General features: G+C 41.0%; 1 protein-coding gene across 1 annotated transcript in view; it reads left to right on the top strand.

The window, feature by feature from the left end:
* Positions 1–2,668: 2,668 nt before the first annotated feature.
* Positions 2,669–26,422, top strand: part of GLI3 (GLI family zinc finger 3) — a 327,915-nt gene continuing 304,161 nt past the window's right edge. Inside the window, exon 1 of the mRNA XM_064290200.1 lies at positions 2,669–3,102. Coding sequence (XP_064146270.1) covers positions 2,979–3,102 — 124 coding nt within the window. The 5' untranslated portion in view covers positions 2,669–2,978. The remainder of the gene's footprint in view (positions 3,103–26,422) is intronic.

The following is a 26,422-nucleotide window of genomic DNA, read 5'->3' as shown; positions in this document are numbered from 1 at the left end:
AGTACCTACAGTTTTAGGCACTGGGTCTATAGCTGTGAACAAAAGTAAATATGCTGAGTAGTTGTTCTTGAGCCTTGTTATTGTTAGTTGCCTCCAACTTATGGCAACCTTAATGTAGAACAGAATGAAATGTCTGGTCCTGTGCTAGCTTCACAGTCATTGCTATGTTTGAGTCCATCGGCCACAGTGTCAGTCCATCTCATTGAGGGCCTCCCTTGCCTTTACCAACCCTCCTGCCTTCTCAACCATGATGATGTCCTTTCTAGTGATTGGTCTTTCCTTATGACTAGTCCAAAGAAAGCAAGCCAAAGTCGGCATCCTTGCTTCTAAGGAGCATTCTGGTTGTATTTCTTCTAAGGTGATTTGTATGTCCTACTGACGGTCCAAGATATATTCAATATTCTCTGCCAACACCACAGTCCGAATGCATCAGTTCTTCTCAAGCCTTCCCAACCAAAATCCAAAACCGACGCCATCAAGTCAAATTCGACTCGTAGAGACTCCAGAGGATACACTAGAACTGGCCCCTAGATTTCCAAGGCCGACTGCTACATCTTTGTCCTGCATAGCCGCTGGTGGGTTCGAACTACTGACCTTTTGGTTAGCAGCTAAGCGCTTAGCCCATAGCCCACTCTGCCACCGGGGCTCCTCCTCAAGCCTCAGTGAGACCAATAATGAATAGTGCTTGTGAAAATGAAGGTTCCTGGGTGCCACCCTCAAAACAACTGATAAATTGCATCAGGGATTGGACCCAGGAATCTGAATTTGTTATGAGTACTGTAGCAACATTGATGCAGGTGGTCTGTGTACCATTCTGAGAAACAGGAAGTAGATTGAATTGTTCTCTTGGGATACCTTAAAGGTAACAGTTAAATCATTTTTTTTTCTGGGGCAGTCAGAAAATTAAAGAATGATTTTGAGGTGGTTAGAGCTAGACGGGACCACTGAAATTTTCTCCTTCAGTAATTGTTCATCTGGATTCAGGGAAAAGCTTGGGTGTCTGTAATCATTTGGAAATGAAATGCCCATTTCAGTGTGTAAGGGTATTTTTTCAGGGAAAGGATCCATACTTTTAACACATTTTTTTAAAGACAACTGAGCCCCCTCTCCCCCCCAAAAAAGGTTAAGTTTCCCTGTCTGACTTTGTCAAGTAATTTTACATATGAGAATACAGACAGCAGGTTTGCCACATTGTGCCCTGAAAAGCTTGAGGAGGCGCTGTTCAGGTGGCAGTGAGGAGGCTGGTGTCCTCTGGATTTGTGCAGGGGAGGAGCCCTCTTGAAGAAGTCAGGCAGCTTGTTCACTGTTGTCTTTTGTGCTCTTTGAGGGATGCTTCTGAATTTGGAGTGGATCTTACAATTGATATGTAAATTTAACTTAGAGCTGCTTTTTCCTTTTTCATTCTAGAAAAGCTGTTCGTAAATAACTTGTGTGTTTTACCATGAATGACACTGGATAATCAAGGCCAAAGAGGAAAGCTAGTGGAGGAGCTGGTCTTACAGTGCCATGTGGCTCTGGTCCTTAAGCTTTCTAGTTGAATTCCACATCCGGGGGGTTTTATTGAACAATGAAGAAAGAGCTTGTCATTTTTCGGTTCCCTTGCAAACTGTTATTAGTTAAGGATGTCTAAAATATTATACCCACTATTTTAACTTGTTGCGTCACTTAAGCAGTTGCTTATTTTATTTTACTGATCGTTGTTTTGATTGAACATGGGGGTGGTTGCCAAATGTAGAAAATAAGCAGATGACTAGGCTGAAGAAATGCCTAACATGAGTGTTGCAATCTAGATAGCTTGAAGAAAACATGCCAGAGAGGCTGCTTTTCATCTTGTCTGGTATTCATGGTAGGTATAGCTTATGACTGCGAAAAAGAACAGGAACCAAACAGAGTAAAAATTGGTGAATGATGAGTTAGGGCAATTATCACCTGAATGAAATTAGTGAAAGAGACTAGCTGAACTTGTCTTTAGCTGAGTTTTAAAATTTCCAGAGTGATCCTAGTCTTTGCTGCGGGCAGCCTTGTGACTTTTCTTGGTGGGACCAGGAGCCTGTTGTTCTATCAGCTTTGTTTTCAAAGTGTAACTCAAATGAATTGAAATATTTTTATGTTTTAAGACAGCTTAAAAGGTATGGCTTTACCCGAGCAAATTAGGGTTAAAAAGCATATTTGCAATTCAGATGTTTTAGTGAAGGAAGCAGAGATGAGTGGCTGCTTTGCTTAAATTATCCTCTGATTCAGAACTTGGAGTAGAACTTGGAGATGAGAAATTATCAGGTGTTCTTTCAAACATCCAATTAAAACCTTTTCCTGCTTTGCAAAGTTTTCCTAACGCCCACCCTGTAAAATCAGCCACCTGAAGAGACATATATGGATGTGTCTTAGAAGAGATATGTCACACTTAGATGTCACACTATAGACACAGTCGAAAATTGAAATATTAAGACTATTTGATCACAGATGCCCAGTAGGTATTTAGGGAAAGTCCTGTATAATGGACACTTCCCTGTTTTTTTTTTTTCCATTTTGTATGTGTAGTCAGAAGTGGACCAAAAAAAAAGACAAACAAAAAAAAGCCCAACCCATTGCTGTCCAGTCGATTCTTACTCATGGTGACCCCAGCTGTTACAGTGTGGAACTGCATCATAGAGTTTTCTTGGCTGTAATCTTAACGGATTGGATGGGTTTGAACTGCTAACCTTTAGGTTAGCAGCCAAGCACAAATCATTTGTGTCGTTGAGGGAAGACAGAAATAGATTAGGTCGTTATAAGACCTTCAAACGTTTTTGCAAGCAACTTCTAGAAGAAGAGTTTTTCAGATTATGAATTGCCAAGGCTCTAGGCTGCTCTTCAGTTGGCAGGTGTAGTGGACTTTTGAGTACGAGTTTGTTTTGGTCCAGTGTGGTTTGAAGATAATGGTGCTCTTGTTTTATTTAGGCGTTACCAGGAGAAGAGAGCTGAAGTAATGAGAAGACATCATGGAGGCCCAGTTCCACAGCTCCACGACCACTGAGAAGAAGAAAGTTGAGAATTCCATCGTGAAATGCTCTACTCGCACAGATGTCAGTGAGAAAGCGGTTGCCTCCAGCACCACTTCCAATGGTGAGCAGCCCCGGGAGTTCCCAGCAGCCAAGCCTCTAGTCGTTTTTTATGTTCCCTGCATTCCTTGTGAATTGAGCTTTTGCACCTGGACCAGTGTTTGTTCTGTGAGAGGCTGAAGAAAGCCAATGGGAGTGGAGGGTGGGGTGTATGGGATGAGTAGGCTTTAGTAATCCCTGAAGTACTCGTTTTCTTCCAAATTTTCTAATTTGAGATGTAAACGTGATAGGTTATTTATTATAGGAAGTTCCTGTTTTGGCATTTTGGAAATCATCTTGATTAGTCTGGCAGGAGTTCAACGTGCTTTGCATTTCACCGTGGAAAATCTACGCTAGTCAGAATGATTAGTTATTACAAAAGACACAAAAGTTGCCTTGTCAAAATTAGTGTCAGGATATCCCCCCCCCGCCCCCGATTTTAAGCAGTCCAACTTTATAGGATTTCAGAATTTACGAACAGTTGATTCTCAAGGTAACTCCACTATCTGATAGGTAAGTTTCCTTGTTGCTAAAAAAAAAAAAAATTAGTTGTGTTCAGAGATAACATAGAGCCACTATTTCTACATCCTGCATTTTAAAATTTTCAGCAAAGTGTTGAGAGGCATTTCAGTTCAAGCAGGGAGCATTGAAAATAAATTCCAGAGCCCCCTCTGGTAAGAACAGACGAAATAGGTTAATGGCTCCCTTCGTTTCCTTTTTTTTGTTCACTTTTCCAGTGTTGTAGACCACTGATGGGTTTGCCTTTTGTAGATGTCATAGACATTTCTGGCCTCCCTGAATTTCCCTCGGCTTTTCCATGTGTCTTAGGAAGAATGAGTGGGCCAGCTCTCCTAGGTCCTGGGCTCTGTGTGTCTGGGCATACTCATTTGCGTTAGCCAACCTGCTGTCTCCCTCCTGTTGGGCTTGTATTTTATTTATTCCAAGAGAGAATTTACTAGGATCGATTTAAAAAATTTTTTTTCTTTTTTTTTTTTTTTTTTATCATTGGATTGCCGGACTCTGCTTTGGAAGGTAACTTCAGCCTAGAACTTTTTAGAGTGAGGACAATTAGTAACAGAGCCTGTACCTTCCAGTTCTAAATATGGCTGTGGCTTGATCTGACACCTCTCAGGAGCCTGGACAGTGCTCCTCTGTGCCCCGTCCTTGTCTGTGGAGAATATGTGCCTGTCATCTGCACTCCTTTGCCTAATTTAATGAATGTGCATAGCTGGCTTTTCTGGGGGAAAGGAGGGCCTGGCTGTTAAACCTACTGGCTAATGAGTCTATTTTGAATTGATCCTTAGGGAGATATATTTACATCCGAGAGTTCTTTCCTTTTGTCAGTTAAAATAATGAATTTACTTTACAGATACATGAAAATATGTCTATTTTTCCCCTTTATGTGTGGTATTTAAGGTCAGGGCTGGAGCTTATTTTAATTGAACAAGACTCTTGCATTATTCTTCCAGTGTGGTTAGAGAAGGCTTGTTTTCTTCTTAAAGAACATGTTGCCCTTTTTTCTGAAATTTGTAAAAATTAGACAGATGTATTATTTTAGAAATGGGATTAGTACGTGCAATTTTGGTTATTGTTCTGGAAACCCTGGTGGTGCAGTGGTTAAGAGCTGTGGCTGCTAACCAGAAGGTCAACAGTTAGAATCCACCAGGCGCTCCTTGGAAACTATGGGGCAGTTCTACTCTGTCCTATAGGGTTGCTATGAGTTGGAATTGACTCGACGGCAGTGGGGTTGGCTTTTGGTTTTGGTAATTGTTCTAGGAGCTTTGTAGGGATAAACACTGCATATTATGCTTTGTGAAGCATCACCTTTTATCTTTACAGTGTGTGTGTGTGTGTCAGAGAGAGAGAGAGGCAAGAACACCTGGAAGTTGGTAGAAGATGGTGCTGTGCTATGTGGAGCCTACGCAAGCGACAGCCCATTTTATGACTTTCAGCAGTGTAACACAGCAGCGTTCTGTTCATGTGAAGATGCTGTTGCTTTTGCCACCTTGCACCAGGGCACATGCTCAGGAGGTTTTCTGGTGCTGCAGCGTTTGAGCCACTCGTTGACCACACGTCTGCCTTATGAACCCGTTCAAGGTGACTAGGAACAGACTTAGAATTGACAAGCCCAGTGGTAGCCAGGAAGCCACCAGAGAAGGCTAGCCAGAGACAAAGTTGGTCTTACACTTTGAAGTAATCACAGATTTTCTGTTGATTAAACAAGACTTCCTTAGCCACCCCTGCCCCTGTCTGTGCCATTCAAGCACACCAAACCAAAACCAAACCCAATGAGTTAATTGCAACTCATAGCGACCCTATACGACAACAACAGAACAACAACCCAGACTAGAACTAGGTCATCAGTGACCGTATAGGACAGAGTAGAGCTGCCCCATAGGGTTTCCAAGGCTGTAAGTCTTTTCGGAAGTAGACTGCCACATCTTTCTCCTGAAGGGCGGCTACTGGGCTCGAACTGCCGACCTTTGGGTTAGCAGCTGAGCGCTTTGACTACTCTGCCACCAGGACTTTCAAGCACACACATCCCTGCCTGAACATGTGTAAAATCTGCCACTTGGGACAAAAAATCATTAATCAAGCTTGCAGGGTACAAGCCTGAACGATAGCTGTCCTAGAAATTCTGGGCGCGCTGACCATTTTTTCCCTCTGCTCCTGTTTCTTCTAAGTGATTTGTTACTTTTTATTTTGAGACAACGTAAAGACCAACAAAATAAAAGAAAAATGGAAGTGGTAGTTTTAGACATGGATTGCAACTCTCCTGGAAGATTCCAGGAAAAGAAACAAACAGATGTAAACACGGAGAGAAAGTGAAGCAAAGGAAAATGAACTCTTTACTTTATGATTGTTGTATGTAAGCCGTGCTAATAATTGTAATGATCTTTTTACACAGCACTGTAAAGCTTACGAAGGGGTTTTCATCTGACTGGTCCAGAGTATCCTAACAATTCCAGGACCATGCTAACCAAGGGAGTGTGCATTTGCTGGAATTGCAGAGTTTTTTCTTTGTACAGCAAGCTCCCCTACCTGGTCCCACACCTCCCTGCAGCACTTAGCACTGGCCGCACAGAATATAGCGTGTGGGCTTTGATATCCATGGTCCTGTTTGGACTTTAGGGTTCTGTTGGCTCCAGGTTTTCGATGGCTAGTGTGTATGCTGTCTGGTAGCTGCCATTGCCAAGGTCTTTCCATTCGTCTGTCTTGATTTCTATCTCATGTCTTTTCTCGGTAAACACTTAGGAAGTGTAGATACCTAACAGCTACCAGTTGCCTTCTAGTCGACTCTGATTCGTGGCGACCCCATGTGTGTCGGAGTAGAACTATGCATCCTAGGGCTTTCAGTGGCTGAGTTTTTGGAAGATCACCAAGACGTTCTTCTGAGGCATCTCTGGATGCAGTGGGACCTCCAACCTTTAGGTTAGAGGCTGAGTATATTAACTGTTTGGACCACCCAGGTTATTACTGAAAGGTCATCCCTGAAAGGTTATTCACTAAAAGGAACATAAAATCACTTGGATGCCGATGATAGACTAGTAATGATTGTGTCTGTTTCCAGAGCCTTCTTGCGCTTTCTTTGCAGAGCTCTGAAATTCAGTGATTTGTAACTGAACGGTTAAAAATGAGTGTAGCTTCAAGAACCAAGTGAATGTAAAATATACATTTTGTCTCTCCGTCTGCAGCTCCGTGATTAAAATCAAACAAACAAACAAACAAGTTTTGTTATTGGCCCTGGTGTTGGTTAACGTAATTAACTTTTCCAGGCCATTGTATGCTGCAATTTGTTCTTGATTGTGAGCCTTCCAGCCAAACCACGCACATTCCACTGCAAGTCCTTACAGATCTGTTTTCTTACTTTGCTCAGCTGAGTTTCTGCTCCTGAAATAACTCGCACAGAGAGTTTTGTTTAAACACACGCATGCACAGAACCAAGACGTACGGCTAAAAAACCTTGAACAGAATTTTAAATAAGCATTTGCCAGTTAAAACACTGAGATTTGAAATAACACAAGGGAAGAACTTTGTTCTAGATCTTGTATAGGAAAAACACAAGTCATATTTGTTTTGTTTAACATTTACAAACCTAGATCACCATAAGCTCTTCAATAGTCTTTACCTGGGAACCACAATGGGTGTCTCATGTGTCTATAGTTTAATTTTAAGCTTTAGTGTTACTTAGTAAACTTCAATGGCAAAGGAGATGATGTTTAGTTTTCTGAATGTTTCTTAAGCGCAGTTAGGATTTAAGTGATTGTTTTTGGTACCTAACAGGGTGTCTTTCATATACAAAGAGTGCACTCAGATATTAGGACTCATCGTTGACTTAAAATGTGCTAGTCTGTTAATATGCTAATATAGAGCTAAAATGTCTTCATAATTGGTTACAGCGGGTCTGCTTCCTGATGGTATGAAATTGTTACTTTCTAAGTTACATGTTGTGATTTTTAAAAAACAATTTTCTAATATAGATCTTCCAATACTTTTGAAATTTTCATTATCCTATAAAACTTCCTTCAGTGACTTGCCAGTACTGACTTTTTAATTTTAATGTTCTGTCTCATTTTTGGCCCATGATTTTGTTTGTTTTTTAAAGGAGTAATTTGATATTTCTTATTAACCTACGATGCTACTTTAAAAAAGAAAGGAACTGATAATAAACTTATGCAGGCTGTGGTCTTGGAGAGCTTTGATTGGATCTGATAGTTATTGGGAACATACCTTAATGTGATAGAAAGCAGAGGTCATTATCCTAATGATGATGCAGTATGGCTCCAAAGTCAATAGATTAATAATGGAGAGGAAGTTCCCTGGTTCACTTTGAATCTTTAAAAAAAACAGAAAAAAGGGCTTAGTTTTCCTCTGTTTTAAAAAAAAATCTTTGAGGTTTGTAAGAGCAAAGTGTTAGGGTCTGCAAATATTTAAGGCAATCCTCTTTTCCTTTTTTTAGCTTTAACTTTTAGTTACTTCCTGGCCTTGTGATTTGCTTTCAAACTGTCCATTAAATAGGTGTTAATACCTATAGTCACCTGGCCGGAAGTGTGATGGACAAATTTGTGGAGAGTTGGGAATTCAGCGAGTGTTCCCTACCGTTATTAGCTGTTGTTTCCTTGACATTATTTAAGTGTCTGTGTACTAATTCTGCTCAGAAAAGAGCAGACAGTTCCCGCCAGGTAGACCTTAGGCTATATAGGTTTCTTGACCCTTTAGATGTCTAATCTCTTTTCTTGGCCACATCCCATTTCCTGGCACATGATAGATGGACAGAAAGGTCATTTTCAGATAAAATGAACTTGAAATTATAGGTTGTTGGTTGGGAGTACTCTCAGGTTTTGGAATCTGAAAGCTTGGGTTGAGTTCTAGCAATAACAAAGACTAGCTATGTGACCCTGGGCAAATTCACTTCTCAAAGTCTCAGCTTCCTCATCTCTTTCGTAAGATAATAATTAAACACACTTCTCAAGGTCTCCGGGAGAATTAAATGAGGCAATTCCTGTAGGTGCTGAACCTAAGTACCTCATAGTAAGGGCTTAGTAAACGTTCAGCCATTGTTATTAGGACAGAGCTTGTTGATGAGTTAAAATGTTATGAATCCAAAACAAAAGGATTGTGTTTTCTTGAAAGTACACATGGGTTTTGAAATTAAGGGAAAAATGTTTGGCTAAAGTAATTTTAAATTTGCTGGATTCAGATGTCTGAAAAATAGTTCAAGATGTTTCACAAATCCCAAAAGTGACCAAGTTTGTGCATCTTAAGGAAGGAAAGATGGATAAAAAACCCGAACGTTTTGTACCTTCCTTCTAAATGCCTTCTTAAGCCAGACAATGGGGAGGACTATTTTAAGAAAATTTATTTTAATTTCTTTCACCTTGAAAACGAATGTACCTATTATGCCTCAACTTTAGTAACACCATATATGTATATCCCTTTTGCTAAATCTTTTTTTGGGTTCATCTGTTTCCTTTGCTAGCCATACCCATTTGTACGATGGTTTGTGCTATGTTAAGAGTTAGATTTCATTCTTTTTAAAGAGCTTTCAAGTTTTTAAACTAACTGATGATGAATAATCTGATTTTAGTAAGAGCCCTGTTCCCTGGATCTTCAAACTCCTATTTCTGGCTCCTACTCTTCAGCTTCACATAAATGCAAGGCAGGTCCCTTCCTAAACTCTGGCAACCACTGAATTCTCTATTTCTGCTAAGTGTATCAGCATTCATGCAGTCACCCAGGCTTGAAACTGTACCATCACCTTTGAACCCCCCTCCGCCATACTTCCTGGGCCTGGCCAGTGGGAGGGCCTGTTTGGCCTTCTTCAGTGATTGTTTACCCATGTCCCTTCATGTCATGCCTGCTGCCACTGCGCTAGTTAACACATCTCTCCCTCATACCTAGACAGTTGAAATAGCCTTCTAACCAGTCACCATGCCTTTGGTCTCCTCTCTTCTCATCCTTCAGACTTGTGCCTGTCCCATTAATCTTAGTGTAGCTCTGTTCATGCCACTCACCTACTCTAGAACCTTCCATGGCTCCCAGCTACCTATAAAGTTCAGACGTCTTCACTTAGTATTTAGATATCTCAAAATTTGACCCAGTCTGACATTCCCATTTGATGTGCTACAACTGTACCATCCCACCCTATAACCTATGCTCTAGCTGAATTGAAGGGCTCTTCGTCTTGTTCACGTGCTCCTCTATACTATATATGCGTGGTTTTTCTAACAACACTGAATGTATTGAATTCTTCTCAAACATGAGTACGTTCTTTTCAGTCTCTTTCTTTCTCCTTATGGTCTTGTGTCCTTTTGGAAACTATCTAATAACACTTTCATATTTTAGTTAAACTTTTTGAGCGTAACATCTGGTTTGTCTTTTTTTTCTGCCTTTAATTCAGTGTTTTGTTGCTGAGAGCATCTCAGTAGATATTCAGTGAACTTGCAGAGTACACAGGGCTGCCAGAATTTTCTTCAGAATAGTGGGGGAGAGGGCATGTATAACAGCTTTAATGTGTGGGTAGGGGCAGTTAGATGCCAGGTTTTGAATCCTAGGTCTGCCCCTTAATTGCTGTGTGACTTGGGCTAATTATTTAACATTTCTGAACCTGATATAGTGAGTAACCAATATGATTAACTCATATTACTAATATCTGTCGCTGTCAAGTAGATTCCGACTCACAGTGACCCTATCGGACAGACTAGGACTGCCCCATGGAGTTTCCAAGGAGCACCTGGTGGATTCTAACTGCCGACCTTTTGGTTAGCAGCAGTAGCTCTTAACCACTGCTCCACGAGGGTTTACGTTGTAACTAATAGAAATAGGTAATTCTGGATATATTTGGCAGCAATTAATTCATTGACACATTTTACAGCGCTCTTCTCAATACAAAATCATTTGTTAATAACCTGAGAACTGCTATACTTTAATCAGATTGAGAGAATTAGAAGGTGTTGTTAATAGAAAATCCTTACAACCACCGTGATCATCTGGCCTTAGCTTAAAAGCCTGGTAGGTGAAAGGATTTGGGATCAGGAAGCAGTATTTCACATCACTGGTCCTGAATTCGATTTAATGAATCAAATGCTTTTAAGGTCTGCTTCTCATTCATAAATACTCATTGAGATTATTAGATGAAATTAGTGATTTTGTGTTAAGGTGCTTCCCAAAGGGCCAAAGCTTCCTTTTTTTTTTTTTCTTTTTAAATAGCATTGAGTTTCTTCTCTAAAATAACATGTCTTGGGTGCTCAGATAAGTCAGGAATAAGTATAACTCACATTTTGCCACAGTTTTCCAAACTTGGGAGTAAAAAGGAGACACAGTATGCTGTGTTCTGCTTATGGGACGTTTCCGGGTTGCCTTTATTACTTGTAATCAAGTGGTGTGGGTATTTCCAATTTCCAGAAACAAACTGGTCAGAATCAGAAAAAAGTAACCAAACAGTGGCTGTTCAAGGGACAAAATGGTGGTTGTAGGAGGAAAGCCTCCCTCTGGAGAGAGAGCTCCGTGGCCTTTTATCACATACCAATCTGACCCGACATGGGGGAGGGCTTGCTTTTCTGGGCAGCTTGCAGCATGGGATGCCAGTGGATTTCAGGCTGAGCACGGGGGGCTCCAGGGATCCCAGGCAGGAAAGGAGGCAGGGTGATGATGGTGAGAGGAAAAAAAATCCTCCAGTTATCTGGTTTATATGGAAATGTTTCCAGATTCCACGTGGTTTAATTTGTGTTTATCTATTTTAAATTATAGCAGTGAAATTTGCTTTTTGATGTACAGTGCTATGAGTTTTGGTAAATCCATAAAATCATGTAACCACCACCACAATCAAGACACAGAACAGTTCCATCACCCCCCCAAATTTCATATGCATTAAACTCGGCTTAGTAATACATACTGTGCAAGTCACCAGTAATAAAAAGTATTTGAACTGCAGTAGCTGCTTGGCGTTACGTTTTTTTCGTGCTAAAAAAATCATGATTTTTTTTTTAACGCCCTTTTAGTAATACTTACTGAGAGTCCCCCCTCCTTATTTAAATATCTAATGTTGAACTTGTAATATAAACTAAAATGTTCTTGAAAACTGCCCAGAAATTACAACCTAGTGTCTCTGCCAGTTTGAGTCTTTCTTTTCTTGAGTCAAATCAATGTATTATTTCCTTCTAGGCCAATTTAAAACTGACAATTTATATTTTAAACTACAAGGCAGCCCTATTAATAAAGGGCTTTTTTTGTTGTTGTTTTTGTTACTTTGAATTAATGTTAAATCAGAATACTTAACGCAGCTGTAACCTAGAGGAAGAAAATTAAAGGCTTTGTTAAATTTTTTTTTTTTCCTTTTACATCTTCCTTCTTTCCCTTTTACTTTTATAAATAGGAGTTCATATCAGGTAGGGGAAGTTTTTATATAAAAGTTATTCCTAGTCTGACTTAGGCTGCTGGTTTTTCTTTTTCTGCTCTTTCTTTTCTTTCTTTGACTCTTTCTTCCTCTCAGCCTCTTTCTTGTTGTTTTTTTTTTTCCCCCCTTCCTTTAGTTGTAGAAAGTTGAGTTCCATCCCAATTATTAAATCTTAGGAGACCATTCCCACATGGTTCCCTAAATGGTGGTTTCATCCCGCGTTCTTTCATCTCTTTCCCTGCTCTCTGGCTTGACAGTTGAAAAGGTCTGACTGTGCCACACAATGGTTTGATTGGTTTCTCTGGGGGAGACTTTTCCCTGCCTCATCATTCGCCAGGCAGGTGGACCAGAAAGTCTCTTGATTCTTTTGTTGCCTCTCAAAGTCCGAGGTCTTTGACTGAATAAATCCGCCGTCATGGGATAATTTGCTAAAAGGAGACTGAAAGATGTGAGAGAAAAGCCTCACTACTTGGGTGCTGCCTTAATGAAATAACGGGGCCTTGGAGTTTGCAATTGAAAAATCACCAGGAATGCAATGGGTGGAGACGGGCTTCTTTTATTTCCCATAATAAAACTTTTAGTTCTGTCATTTAAAGCCTGCCTTTACCTTTGCTTGCCCGAGGTCCCTGGTACATTTGCATTTGTACCCATGTTGAAGGGGACAGCCCTGTCCAGCTGAAAGCTGTTCGGGTGCTGTGTCTAGTTAGTCATTAGATTATTACTAGTGGATGGAAAGAATTCCATATGACAGAACTAAGGTTGAGTTAACACAGGACGAAAAGTAATTTACAGATAGGCTGTCCCCAGCCATCTTTGTAGCCCCTGATAAGGTTTCATTTCAGAATGGATAGGCGACATTTCCACTTACGGACCCATTCTGCGACACCTGTGATAACAGCTTCTGGATCCTAATTGAAATTGGTTTCAAAATGGATTTTCACTTTTCTCTGTCTGTGGAAAATATTGAATGGACTCAGAGCTGCCACAGAGAACCCCGGACCTTGGAAAATGGAGCGGGAAGCTAGGATCATCTTTCATAACACTGTCGATGGTATGACAGTTTTGTTATCTGTCTTATTAATGAAATCATTGATCACCTGATGAGGGAGATAATAAACTACATTCCGCGACTGTCCCCGAAGCTCAATTAGATTCGGGTTACAAATAAGGAGGAGGGAAAAAAACAACGATGGAACTAAAGTAGTAAAGGTCAATTAAAACTTTTCATTCCCAGTGTGGCCGTTTCAGATCATACATAACATTCAGAGTGATTGCAATCCAAGTATTTGAAATTATAGAAGCCAAAATTATATTGAAGGACTTTCTTTTTGGCCAAGGTTCAACGTAGAGTAACGAGCATGTTTAGTGAAGACTCAGTACAATTCAGAAGTAGAAGGGGGAGTTCTGAATTGCTCAGTGCTTTGTAATGGAGAGAATGGAAAAATGTCCACTTGCTTCCCTCCCTACCCCCACTCCCATGATCAAGGGATTTGGTCCTTGTCCTGGGTGTATATATTGGATAAGGAAGACCAAACTATAGGGTTCATAACCCAGCTTCTTTGAAAGAAAAGTAGTTTATCATCCCTTTCCCTCTCAAGCACTTTGGGAATCCTAGTGAGATGGGAATTAGGTTTGGATTTAAAGAGGTGGCTGTGTTGTTTGGTGTTTGGCTGCTCTGGAATGCGCTGTCTGTTCCTCTTGAAGGGGTTAGGCTTTCCGGAGGGGAAGAGATGCTGATGACTTCTCATGTTTCATGGCGAATTGTCTTCGTAGGTGTTTCTCTATTCTCTGTGCTAAAAAAAATCAATCTGGTCCCATCTGAGCTTGAAAGAGGAGCTGTGATCAAAGGCTCTAATGATGTCACTGATCCCTGGTGATTGATTAGGAACAGAAGTTCTGGAGAATTCTGCCTGTCTGCCCTTTCCTTATAATTTCAAATTCATTAGTGTCTGCCATTAGGGTAGCTAGTTGTTAATCAGCAAAATTACATAAGTGAATTATACGCAAATATATTTTCTTCTGGATTGGGCCCATCTGTCTGTCTGTTGGATGATCTATCGATCGTGTCTATCTTTAAGTTTATTGAAAACATAAGTGCAGTCTATAAGCAACCTTCCCCTTTAAATATGTTGTTGTTGTTAGCTGCCTTGGAGTTTGTCCTCCCCTGCCTCCACTTATGGTGACCCTATACACTTCATTTGAGCTGGGATAAGTATTTTGGAGCTCTATATGTAAATTGCGACAAGCATTTGGGAGTGAAGACATGTACATTGTTTCCAAAGCAATTTAATCATATACAGTTTTTTTTTTTTAAACAGGTTAATTATGTTAGATAATCATTAAATACATTTACATATTTTCTTACCTTAGAAATTTAGGTGTTTCATATGCAGATTTTTCTAAAACTTTTTATTTTTTACAGAGTCGTAGAACATTTTTCCCTGGCCTTTAAAGAGGATGATTCATTTCTGCCTGTGTAGTTATCTTTAAAAAATAAAAACAAATGCATTTCATGCTGAGAGGTGACGAGTCTTATGACTGGGGCAGATGCAGCTTGAAAAGAAAAAATAAAAGAGAGTGAGAGAAACAGGCCTCTTTCTAGAGCGAGAACTCTGCTCACGACTGTACTTAACTATTGGCTTAAGTCCATCTAGAGTAGGGATTGATTGCACCTTGGATGAAAAATTAAAGCTTCGGAAAAAATTCTGTTGGAAGGCACTGCACTGCAGCCCAAGAAAGAAAAGTTGAATGGAAAATGGAGAACGTAAATTATTATTAAAGTTACTGTCACCCTCTATGGTTTGTCAAGGACTATTGCTTCATGCTTGTTTATGGCTAATTCCTTTCATAGAGAAGTTCATTTTGGGGACTGAGCTCTGAGCAGGACTGGTAAATGTGTTTATAGTCTAGGGGGAGTAGGCAAAGGAAAGAGATCATGCAAATGAGCCTTTTGGAGAAGATGGCCAGGCAATTATGAATACTAAGCTTTAGTGGGTTTTGGAGACCCCCCCCGTCTCACGGATTATTTTTTGTTTTACTGCCAGTGATAAGAAAAATAATCCAAGACCTTTGCCTAAAACCAAAAGAGAACTCGAAAGAATAGAACAATGGGATGATTAAAATCCTGGAACTTCCAGCACTGTAAATATTTCCTGGTAGATTATGACCCTAATACTCAATTGAAGATTTCTTCCAAGCCTTTAAAAACTAGAAAACACACAGTGGCCCATTTCACTTGAAGTTTAAATCAAACTTGTCTTAAGAAAGTGATGTTTCTAGGCTTGTTTTCAAATCCTGGTAAGTTTCAGAGCAGTAGGAAAGTTCCTTTACTATAAATGTTGACAGTGGTTCCGGTGTAGGCTAACAATGTTTTATAAATAGAGTTTACTTAGCAAAAACCATATGTATGCCCAGTGAAATAATCTCACATTTATTTATGTTTTGATTTATAGAAAACATGTGCCCCTTGACAAAGCCTTTGGGCTCTTTTCCGCAATTAAAAAGGATCGTGCTTGAAAAAAACATAACTGCCATCTTAATGGGAAACCTTTTCACATAAATTCAAAGGACTTTCTTTGATCAGCTTCACACAAATTCAGGATATTTTCATCCATCAGTTTGACCCCAAAAACTTGGTGAATTGAAAAAAGGCTTACAAACGCACGCACACACCCACACATATACCTATGTGTGTATGCATATGTGTGTGTGTAAATATATATGCATATAATTTGATTATATCCGTTGGTTGAATAGAGAGATGTGGCAGTCTGCTTCTGTGGAGATTTACAGCCTTGGAAACCCTATGGGGTTTCTGTTAATCAGAATTGACTTGATGGCAGTGGGTTTCGTTTTGGGTTTTGTTGGCTGAATGTTGGGGAATCCAAAGGGGCTGAGTGGTATGGGAGGGCACTGTGTAGTTGTGCAGCAGAAAAAGCTCTATTGTTGATTGTTCTTGTTTGGTGAGGAGTGTCGGTATAGCACGAGTTACTCCTGTTTGGTTTACTTTTTAGACTGAAACGGGGGCGTGGTTTCGTAGGTACCTGTTGCTGGACCTTCGTCTGGCTAGCTGAATCAGATTCCTTGATTCCCTTTCCAACAGCAATAGATGATAACGAAAGAGAGAGATAAGAAGGCAGTTTTCATGACTCTTATCCCTCTCTTATTTTTTTTTGAAGAAAAAAACTATAATTTTATTTAAAAATAAGTTCCTTTTGTTTACTACTCTTTCAAAAGGTTCAGGGTTGGGAACTGATGTAGAATTGGAAAACTCTTACCTTAAGAAAGAAGTGGTTATATTAGCTGGGACCACTCTACAAAATGTTGCTTAGTCACCACCCCGGACTAGATAAGTGGTTTTCAAACTATTGGTGGGTGGATTGGGGACTGTGAGAAAGTCAGCATTCAAATATGGAGACTTCATGATACTTGAGTTTACTAATGGTATTAGTACATATCTTACATATAAATTCTAGTATAATTCTGAACCTTGTTTTTACTTGGGCTATTTGTCATTTTTAAAGAGAAGTGAGAGATTAAAAATTACATGTGCTTAAAAAAAGAGTTAAAATTTTTTAGAAAGTTTGTGTCATGAAGGTACTATCAATTTTCCAAGCCCCAAGAAAGCCTCGCCCCTGCCTCTCTGTAGCCATAAACAAGTACCATTGACTACAGTGCAGCTACCTCAAAACTAATATGGCATCTAAGAGAAATGAACCATTTCTTACAGCAGGGGGGCTTAATTAGAAATCCAGGAATCCTTGAGGTCCGTGAATAGGCTTCAGAGAGTGAATGAGCCCATGACACTATTACATGCAACAGTTTACGGGCATGGACTATGCCCTCTTAGGTTCCTGAAGGGATTCCTGACCCAGCAGTTTCCATAGCTGCTCTTCTCTAGGTAGGTTTTGAAGCCATGAATGTATGTGGGAAGATATTCGTTGAATGATTAGAATGCTCTTTAAAGGCATGATTATCTATGAGAAGAGAACCTCCCAACAGTTATGGTACAGGAACCTGAATCTTTCCCATGGGAAACCATAGTTGGGACTCAGCTTACTTTGTAGGGGCTATTCATTAAGAATTCAAAATATTTTATTTGGAGAGACAGAACTTTTGCTCTGAAAATGAGGGACTCACGTCATAGGATTGAAAGAGCTCTCCAACCTTGAATACTCTGTCTTGGTGACATTCACTTCAAGATCCATTGGAATTTAGAAGAGTGTAAAATGATGGGAGAGATGTCTCATAAATAAGAGGGCGTTGAAAGCAACGAGCTAATCTAAACTGAGACATGGAAACTCACAATTATTTTGAAATTAAATGATATAAATCACATGTATGTGTCCATCTTGGGTTAAGAACCACTGAAGATTTTTGTTCAGGCTAAAACGTGCCATCACGTTGTTGAGTCAAAACAATTCCAGATATTTGCAAGGGGGGTCTGCAGACATCAGTTTCAGGTGCTAGTCCAGGGAGATTTTTGCCCAATGTTGCTGAATTGCTGATAATTACAGATAGTTGCCACAAAGGCAGTTGGTCCTCTGATCTTTGAGATGTGTGTTTTCTTGATTTAGACCCAGACTTCCGGCACTCATCTTCCTGGGAGTAGGGCATGCTCTGGCTGGTGACTGCTCTGAAGAGCATTTCGACTTTTGTGTGACTAACTCTTCCCAGACCATGGCCCTCTTTTGAACTTCTTGAGCATCCTCTGAGAGGGTTTTGCTTAGTTTTCTATTTGGCATCTGGTTTTATGCAGTTATATTTCATTATGGCTTCACTTAGAGCTTTTACAAATTTCTTTGATGCTAATTTGGTTGCTTTAAACTCTTTGGAGTGGAAAAAAGGAACAAAACCAAGAATATAATAAACCTTGATTGCCAGACCCCTAAACACTGAACCTCTCAAGTAACTCATATTTTTAATTTATGTTCTGAGAATGGAATTTATAGGCGGAAGCTGAGGAGCATTGTTGTGGAAAGTTAGGGAGCAGGAGACTGTTGAGATGCAACAGAGAGAAGGATGGAAAGTCCGAGGCCCAAGACACTCCTGAGTTGAAGGAGGCTCCCTCATCAGTTGGCATTTTGGATATCCACTTTCGTTACGTGTCTGTGGAAGTTTTTTTTTTTTTAACTTGTATTCCTTCGGGGTAGATAATTGTTTACCAACTGCTCTGTCAGTGATTTGAAATGACGTCTTTATCAGATATGGCTTTAATATATATTTTAGCATCTGTTTCTGAGCTGTTTTATTATATTGATCTGTCTGGTTATTCTTTTGCCAGTATCATACTCTCTCAGATGTTACAGCAGGTAAGACATTTTATCTGAAAGTGATGTTCTATTTTATAATTCTTCCTTTTCAAATGCTTCTTGGATCCTACTCAGTTTTTTCCTTCTAGATGAACTTTAGGAATCAAATTGTTTATAGAGGCATAATGTATGTAGTAAAAGTGTAACAACACAAACCAAAAAACCAAACCCCATGCTGTCGAGTTGATTCTGACTCACAGCAACCCTCTAGGACAGAGTAGAACTGCCCCATGGGGTTTCCAAGGAGCAGCTGGTGGATTCAAACTGCTGACCTTCTGGTTAGCAGCTGAGCTGTTAACCACTGTGCCACCAGGGCTCCATACAATGGCATGGATGAATATAATCAGTTTTGGCAGTAGTGTTCACCTCTGGGGAGAGAGGAAAGGAAATGAGGTTGGGAGTGTTCAACTGTATCTATCTTTACCATCTTAATTTTTTTTTTTAAAGCAAATATGGCAAAATGATTTAAGAAAAAAAAAAAAAAAAAACCCAAACCTATTGCTGTCAAGTAGATTCTGACTCATGGCGACCCCCATGTGTGTCAGAGTAGAACCGTGCTCCACAAGGTTTTCAGTGGCTGTAATCTTACAGAAGTAGATTGCCAGACCTTTCTCCTGCAGTGCTGCTGGGTGGATTTGAACCACTGACCTTTCGGTTAGCTAGCCAAGTGCTTAACCGTTTCCACCACCCAGGGACATATGCCAAATGATAATATGTTAAATCTGGGTGTTGGGTACCTGTATGTTGCTTGTGTTACTCTCTGACATTTTTCGTAATTAAAAGATATCCCATTGGAATTTTGTTTGGACTTATATTAAACACACGTATTCAGACTCTATCGTCATTATGTTGAGTGTAAGAAATAGTCTTGCTTGTTTTTCTGCCACATTCTCACAGGCGCACATCAGACAAAGCTCACGGAAATACCCGCACGTTTTGGTATCCACATTCTACATTCATCTTCAGAGGGGTTTTGAAAAAATTTGTCACTTACAAGAAAATATGTAGGAAATAACAATTGGCAAGGCCTATTTTTTTAACAGGTGTTTGCTCTATTTTCACCTTTTTTCTTTTAACACGTTCTGGAAGCAATCTAGTTTTACTTTGGTTTCATCTGTCTTGAATTGAAAGTTGCAGGTACAATGATAAGTACTTTGGTTAATATAAACGCCTTTCTGTTCTTTCAGGGAAAGTACAATTCTCCAGCTTCTCTACATCAGGCTACATTTTTTTTTATCAAGTCTGGGCAGCTGCCCTCTGTATTTTTGAGAGTGGTATCTGTTTCCTAATGGCCCTTTCCTCTGAAATCAGTTAATGCCAGGGTCAAGGATGAGATAGAGGCTCTTGGTTATTTGTTTACTTACTTGTTGTTAGGAGGGTCGCATGGACATCAACAGAAAAGGTTAGAGGAATATTGAAGTTCTTATTTTTAAACTTCTTGCCCTAACCTTGGGGTAACCTTAGTTAACTTAAGGACTTGGCTGTATTAGATTTAAGATGATGCTGGCCATGGCTAAATGGAGGGAGAGGTTATGTGAAGGGTATAGACTCAGTTCTTCTGTGTGAGATATGTTGCTATGATCATAGCAGTGCATTTCACACAGAAGAACTGAGTCTATACGATGACTTCATGACTTCGTACACCTGTGATGGGGGTGTATGAAGCAGAACTATTATAAAAAGAGATGAATCACAAACACCTTTAAGAATGCCAAGTAGCAGAATATACATCCCTTTGAAGATAGGAAGTGTTGCCATCAAATGTGTAATTCCAGTAGTTTCTTAAGTCTCAACTTCATACACTTGAAAGCATGCCCACACCCTGCTGCCTAAAGCTTTTGGAAATAATTGAGAGACATGACTTTTGTTTATTCTCCAAATTTCAGATTATCCAGCATTTTGTTGGCCTTTTGTCTGGGGAGATAGGACCAGAGTCATGCCAATAAGTACAGAAAAATTGCCAGCCCACAGAGAAATTTGAACTTCTTTATTTTTTTTCTTTCCCCACAGGAGTGTCTCAGGGAAATCGTGCATACAATAGAACTTTTCTTGTCTAGGCCCTGCCCAGGGGATTTCTGTCTAATAAGAACATTTTCTTTTTTCTCAAGTATACTCAAATGGAACAAAGCTCAGGAAGAGGCTAGGGACAGCATGTGGCGGGGTGGGGGGGTAGAAAACTCAAGACTATCCATATTTTCCTAATTCCTTTGCTCCCAAATCCATGTAATTATAAATGTAAGGTTTATTTTCATTATTTTTTTAATGTGCTGCCCATAGTCGACAAACATTATTGAGGCCTTACTAAGTGCCAGGCACCATGTTTGATTTGAGGGATTTGAAGATTAATAAAACATGGGGCCTGATCTCAAGGCACTTATCGTTGGCTGAGTAAACAACCAAATTACAGTGTACCTATTAAGTGCAATATAAATGATATCTACAGAGTATCAAGAAAGGTTTCACAGAAGAGGTGATGTCTGCGTTGGATCTTTTAAAATTTAAGTGGGCTAGGGTAGGGAGGATGGGAGTGGGAACTAGGGGCTGAAGAATACGATAAACAAAAGAAAGGCATTCCGTGTAGAGGGAGCCTCAGAAGCAAAGGTTTGGAAGTTGGGAAGACTTGGTGACTTGGAGAAATGATACTAATAAATGTAGGTTGCTTGTTGGATGGGGATGGGGTGGGGATAAGGGAGGGTGGTAATTGAAACGTGACTGGAAAGGCATACTGGGACCATGGGGTGGAGGTCCTTGAATATGAACCTGAAGAGTTTGGGCTTCATCTTTGGGATGAATGAGAAGAGGGAGTGATAGGGTATTATCTGTTTTAAAAAAAATATCTTTGGCTGTAGTGAGAAGGATGGATTGGAGTGGGAACATTGGAAGCATTGAGGCAATCAGGGAGGTGGCTGTGGTGGACCTAGTGGGAAAAATGGAAGGCAAAAGGAGATCTATGTCAGTAGAAGACGAAAGGAGAAAAGATTCTAGATACGGAAATGAGTGTGACCTGGAAGACTGTCGTATATGGGGAAGTCATGAGAGGAAAAGAAGTTTTGGGAGTGGGAGGAAGTAATACGGTTTTAAACATCGTGATTTCCAACATGTATTTGAAATGTAGATCAAGCTTAGGAGAAAGGTAAGGGCTAAAGGTAAAGATTTGAGATTCATCTTGGAAGTATATAGGTAGTAAAGACAATGAGAATGAATGAAATAGCGTGGAGACTGTTACTAGAGAACAGTGTATATGGGCAGGAGAAAGGATAAAATCAGTGAATGGTACTCAGAAGGCATATTTGATGGGTAAGAAAAAGTGGAAATATAGGACCAAGAGAGGATGAGAGTTTAGGACGATGGAAGATGGCAGTGGTTTCTGATGTGATAGAGGGCTCGGGAAGGCTGAGGACCATATTAGGCTACTGAGGCCTCAGAAACGTGCAATTGTCGGTAGCAGGATGGGCTCAGGAGCGAGACCCAGTGGGTGTAAGAGACCCAGTGGGTGTAAGCGTACAACTTGGGTGAGCAGAGGGCAGTGGAGGTACTGTGTGTAGATGACTCTTCAGAGGAATTCAGAGGTGAAGGGGAGAGAGAGAGCTTGACTTGGAAAAGTAGGCAGAGTTGAGGGAAAGTGCTTTTAGGATGTCCACTTACGAGCCTGGATATGGGTAGAGGGTAGTGGAGGAAAAGATAGCAGAGGTGTGAAAACAAAGAGGTTTCCCAGGTGCTAAGACTACTACACATCAGGACGTTGGAATCTGTGTCTCTGGCTTTCAGGCTGGTGTAATGAAGGCTCCGGGGCTGTTCCAGGCATGTTCAGATTGTGAGCCTTGGCTGTAGGGACGAGAGTTCAGAACGCATGGAAAAGCATGATTAATGTAATTGATGCCACTGAGTTGTACACCTGGAAATGTTGTATTGGCAAATGTTGCATTCTATGTATTTTTACAACAATAAAAAATTTGAAATATAAAACAAAAACCAACATAGAGAAGGATTAGCTTCCCTGGAAAGGGGAGCTTTTATCTAAGAAAGGAGGGAAGCAGGGGAAGTTCTGGGGAATCTGTAGATTAAAATTAGAGGTGGGGGGAAAGCACATCCCTTTGTCTCCTCTGTGAAACCGTAAAGGACGGTTTGAGAGTAGCAGGAGTGGGTTTAGGAATGGCAGCCATTTTGAACTTTCCTTGTGAGGAATGGGCAAAAGCTCCAATTACGTTTGAGGAGAGAAATAGCCCAGTAGCCTTGGGGGCCCAGCCGAGGTCAAAAGTGATCACTTTGTGATCCCGTCAGTAAAATCCCACCCATTTGCTGCAGTCCCTAGTAGAGCAGAGAGGTCAGGCGACTGGCTCAGGGCTCCGGCTTGGCAGGGCAGGGTTTGGGGGGAACTTGGCCGATCCACTATCACTAAGGCACTTGCCAAGATGATCCACTCTCTCACCCTGGCACCTTGGCAATACCACAGTTGTGAGGAGGGTTCACAAACTTCACTTGTTCATTTCTGCAAAATGAAAGTTACATACACAGCCCTTGTAGACACTAGACCGATAACTTTGTCTCATTCGTCGGATGGCGAGCTAACTGGTCATTGACATAAAGTAAATAAAATTAATACCGACCACTGCTCTGATGTAAATTACTTTGGTTGCTGTCTCATGGTTTCAGAACTAAGAAGGGGATATTTGGCAAGATCGTGGAGTGAACTGCTTTGTTTTCTGTGTGCTTGTGATTGTACGTATTTCAGAATGAGGTGAGATTTTGCCAAGACTGTTGACCAAAGACAGGCCAATGCCTCTTCCTTTGGAGTTCTCTTGTAATATGCTTTGTTGCGTGTTTTAAATATTAAAAAATTAAATGCATATACAGTTCCAAAGCCACTTCTGATTCCTTTTCACTAATCTTGGTATGTGTGTATGCAGTTTTGACCTCTTAAAATCTTAGTTTTATATGGAAAATTCATTAAAATATCAGTAGTTTTGGTTCTTCTCTTCATATATTGCTTAGCGTTTCTTAAAAGGAATGGCTAGGATTTGAAATTTATCTCAGCCTAGAGATGACATTAAACCTGTTGCCTTCTAGTCAATTCCAACTTATAACCACCCTGTAGGACAGAGTACAGCTGCCCCCTAGGGTTTCTGTGGAGTGGCTGGTGCATTAGAACTGCAGACCTTTTGGTTAGCAGCTTGAACTCTTAACCACTGTGCCACCAGGGCTCCAGAAATGACATTAGAGAAGTACTAAGATGAGTTTTACACACATACACAGACTCACTTACACACACACATTCCTCCTCATTCCTGTTTGATGCTTCTATAGGCATGGACACTAATAGAAGAGGACCATCATGGAGCACTGACTAAGGCCTGGTGCTCTCTGCGAGGAGAAGCATGGGTTGGACCTCATGCCAACTGTCTTGGCACCTGGGCAAGGAAATCTGACCTCCTGGGAGTTGATTAAGTGTTTCTGATTGTGTAGAAGTGATGGAGAGGCAGCAGGGCTAGTAGAAAACGACAAAGGACTCAACCTAGTGTTCTCTCTGCTGGCTGCCCTTTTTAGAGCAAGCAGTTTATTTCCATGGGAGAGCCCTCTATAACGAACTCTATAATGAACCTGGAGATCAGCCCATAGAGTTCCTGGGGGGAGAAGGCCAGTGTGGTGTGCACTGTAGGCTATGCCTACAGGAATCCCCCTCGACCTATAACCCTCTCACTCTGTGGGTTGACAAGCCCACAGCAGCTGCCTTGTTCCATGGGCCGGGAACCCCACCGTAGCCATCTCTAACTGGTCTCCTGGTTTTCCACTCATACTGCTACCACCATCTCATGCCATCTTGCACTGACTGTCTCCTGTCATCTCCAGTGTTAGAACTCTAACTCCTGGATGTGGGAAGTTCTCGGCACAGGGACCCTGTGTCCAAAGGACACACTCAGCTCCTGGCTGTTTTTCTTGATGGTAGTGAGGTCCTCTTCAGCCTCTGGGGGATTAGCCCTTTTATAAGCCTCCTCCTCCCACCAAGACCACAGACTGACCAATCCCTTCAAGAGGCCACAGTGATCCAGTTTACATTATAGTCAACCAATCCCTGCAAGGGTTGTATGTACCTTATTTGCATAGTGAACTGTCCAATCCCCTTGAAAGATTGTGGCCTAGCAAATCATTTTGGCAGAACTACAAATCCAGGGCCAGAAAGGCCATATATGAAGAGAAACCTATTTTACTGCACCTACCTTACTGAACCAAATAACGAGCTTCTTGTGGATACCTTGGATGTCTGAGAAGGGAGGGAGGGAGGGAGTGAGAGAAAGAAACGGACAAATAGTTTGCGTTCTGGTTAATATACGCCACCAACCTGTGCCTCTTGCCATGCCCTAAATTGATCTGTTTTGAGAATTTCACTGTGTTTATCCTGAGAGGCTGTTCCGTTCACCACAAATCATGAACTGGCAGGGCTGAATGGTATTGTCTAAGCTAAATATGCCTATTGTAGATAAGGAAACCAAGGCTCAAAGATTGGTTCTTCCTAAGGCTGTAAAGCTGGTCAGTCTCAGAAACAGGATGACCCCAGACTTCCAGGTGGTAGGCTAGACTCTTCTTGATCTTGTCTCTCCTCTCCTAGACACTCAGTGGTGGGAGGGGGTGAGGTACGCAAAAGTGATGGCATTAAATTTTTATGTCTGGATCAAAGCCCCAAAATTGGTAGCTGCCACAAAAGAACAAAAACTAGTTTCTGTCTAGTCATCTCTGATTCATGGTGGCCCCATGTATGTCGGAGTAAAATGGTGCTCCCTAAGGTTTTTAATGGTTGATGTTTTTTAAAGTAGATTGCCAGGTCTTTCTTCTGAGGTGCCTCTGGGTAGACCTGAACCTCCAGCCTTCTGGTTAGCAGCTGAACGTTTAACTGTGTGCACTACCCACAGACTCCAGCAGCTTCCCCAGTATGTGAGAAATGTAATTTTGTTTGGTAAAACTGAGTTGCCAAACTCTATGAAGTGCCCATTAATGAATATGTGAAAGGTAAGTATGTTTTTGTATCAGCAAACATCATAAATATTTTCTCCCTCTAAAATCTGTGTCTTTTTTTTTGGTCATTGGTTGGAAAACTGAAACGTGTGGTCTGATCTCACTGAAACAAGCCGAGAAAGGACTAGTTTGAAATACAAATGACAGTGTACCTGGAAACCGTTTAAAAGGCACTGAAAACACTCTCTCAGTGTAAGCTGGTGCTTTCATTTTGTTACTGGTATGCTCAGTTCTCACTGCCTTCACTGCGCTTGGCCAGAGCTTTCCTTTAAGATCAATTCCCAAGGAGCTGTGCATGTGGTGTCCTTTAGTCTGTTTTATTTGGTTGTTCTGGATGTTTCCTGCTTCATGGTGCAAGGATGAAGGGATGCAATGAAAGTCCAGGAAATAGAATGGGATGGGTAGTGCCCAGAAGCGCCCTCCCTGCCTGGCCACGTGTCAATGGCATTCGGGTGGGAGCTGGTGTGAGTGAGTGGTCTTGATTAGAACGTAGTGCTAAGCTGGGAAGAGTTAGAGGTTTGATCCTGTGGGGGTTACTTGTTTATGTTCATTTCCTGAATCAAAACTGTGCTCCTGAACCTGGCATAAGCAAGTGTGGTGCCGTTCAGTGAATGCACCTGTGTGGCTGGGCTGGCCTGCTTCCAGGCCTACAGGAGCATCCTTAAGGGCGGGGAGGCAAAGCTCAGGATTTGGCATCAGGAAGTTCTGGCTTAGTGGCCAGCTTTGCCACCTACTAGCTCTGGGTCTTCGAATGAGACACTTAACCTGTGTCTTAGCTGGGCTAATAATGGTTTCTTTCTGTTAATTGCCTAGCACTGTTCTGAACACTTATGATTTACTCGTTAATAGTAGTTATTACAAACATCAACAGTATCTTGTTCAAATTCTGGACTGTGTAAATCGAGTTGTTGTTAGCCACCTTTAAGTCAGCCGCTGACTCCTGGTGACTCTGCGCACAATGGAACTAAACACTACCAGATACTGCGCCATCCTCCATGATCAGTTTCAGATCGGACCGTTGGGATCCATAGGATTCTAATTGGAAGTAGATCGCCAGCCACTTCTTTGTGGTCTATCTTAGCCTAGAAGCTCCGCTGAAACCTGTTCAGCATCATAGCAGCACATAATCC

The sequence above is a fragment of the Loxodonta africana genome, chromosome 8 (genome assembly GCF_030014295.1).
Source record: "Loxodonta africana isolate mLoxAfr1 chromosome 8, mLoxAfr1.hap2, whole genome shotgun sequence".
NCBI classification, from domain to species: domain Eukaryota; kingdom Metazoa; phylum Chordata; class Mammalia; order Proboscidea; family Elephantidae; genus Loxodonta; species Loxodonta africana.
Note: the sequence above shows the minus strand (reverse complement) of the source record. Positions and strands in the feature narration are given on the sequence as shown.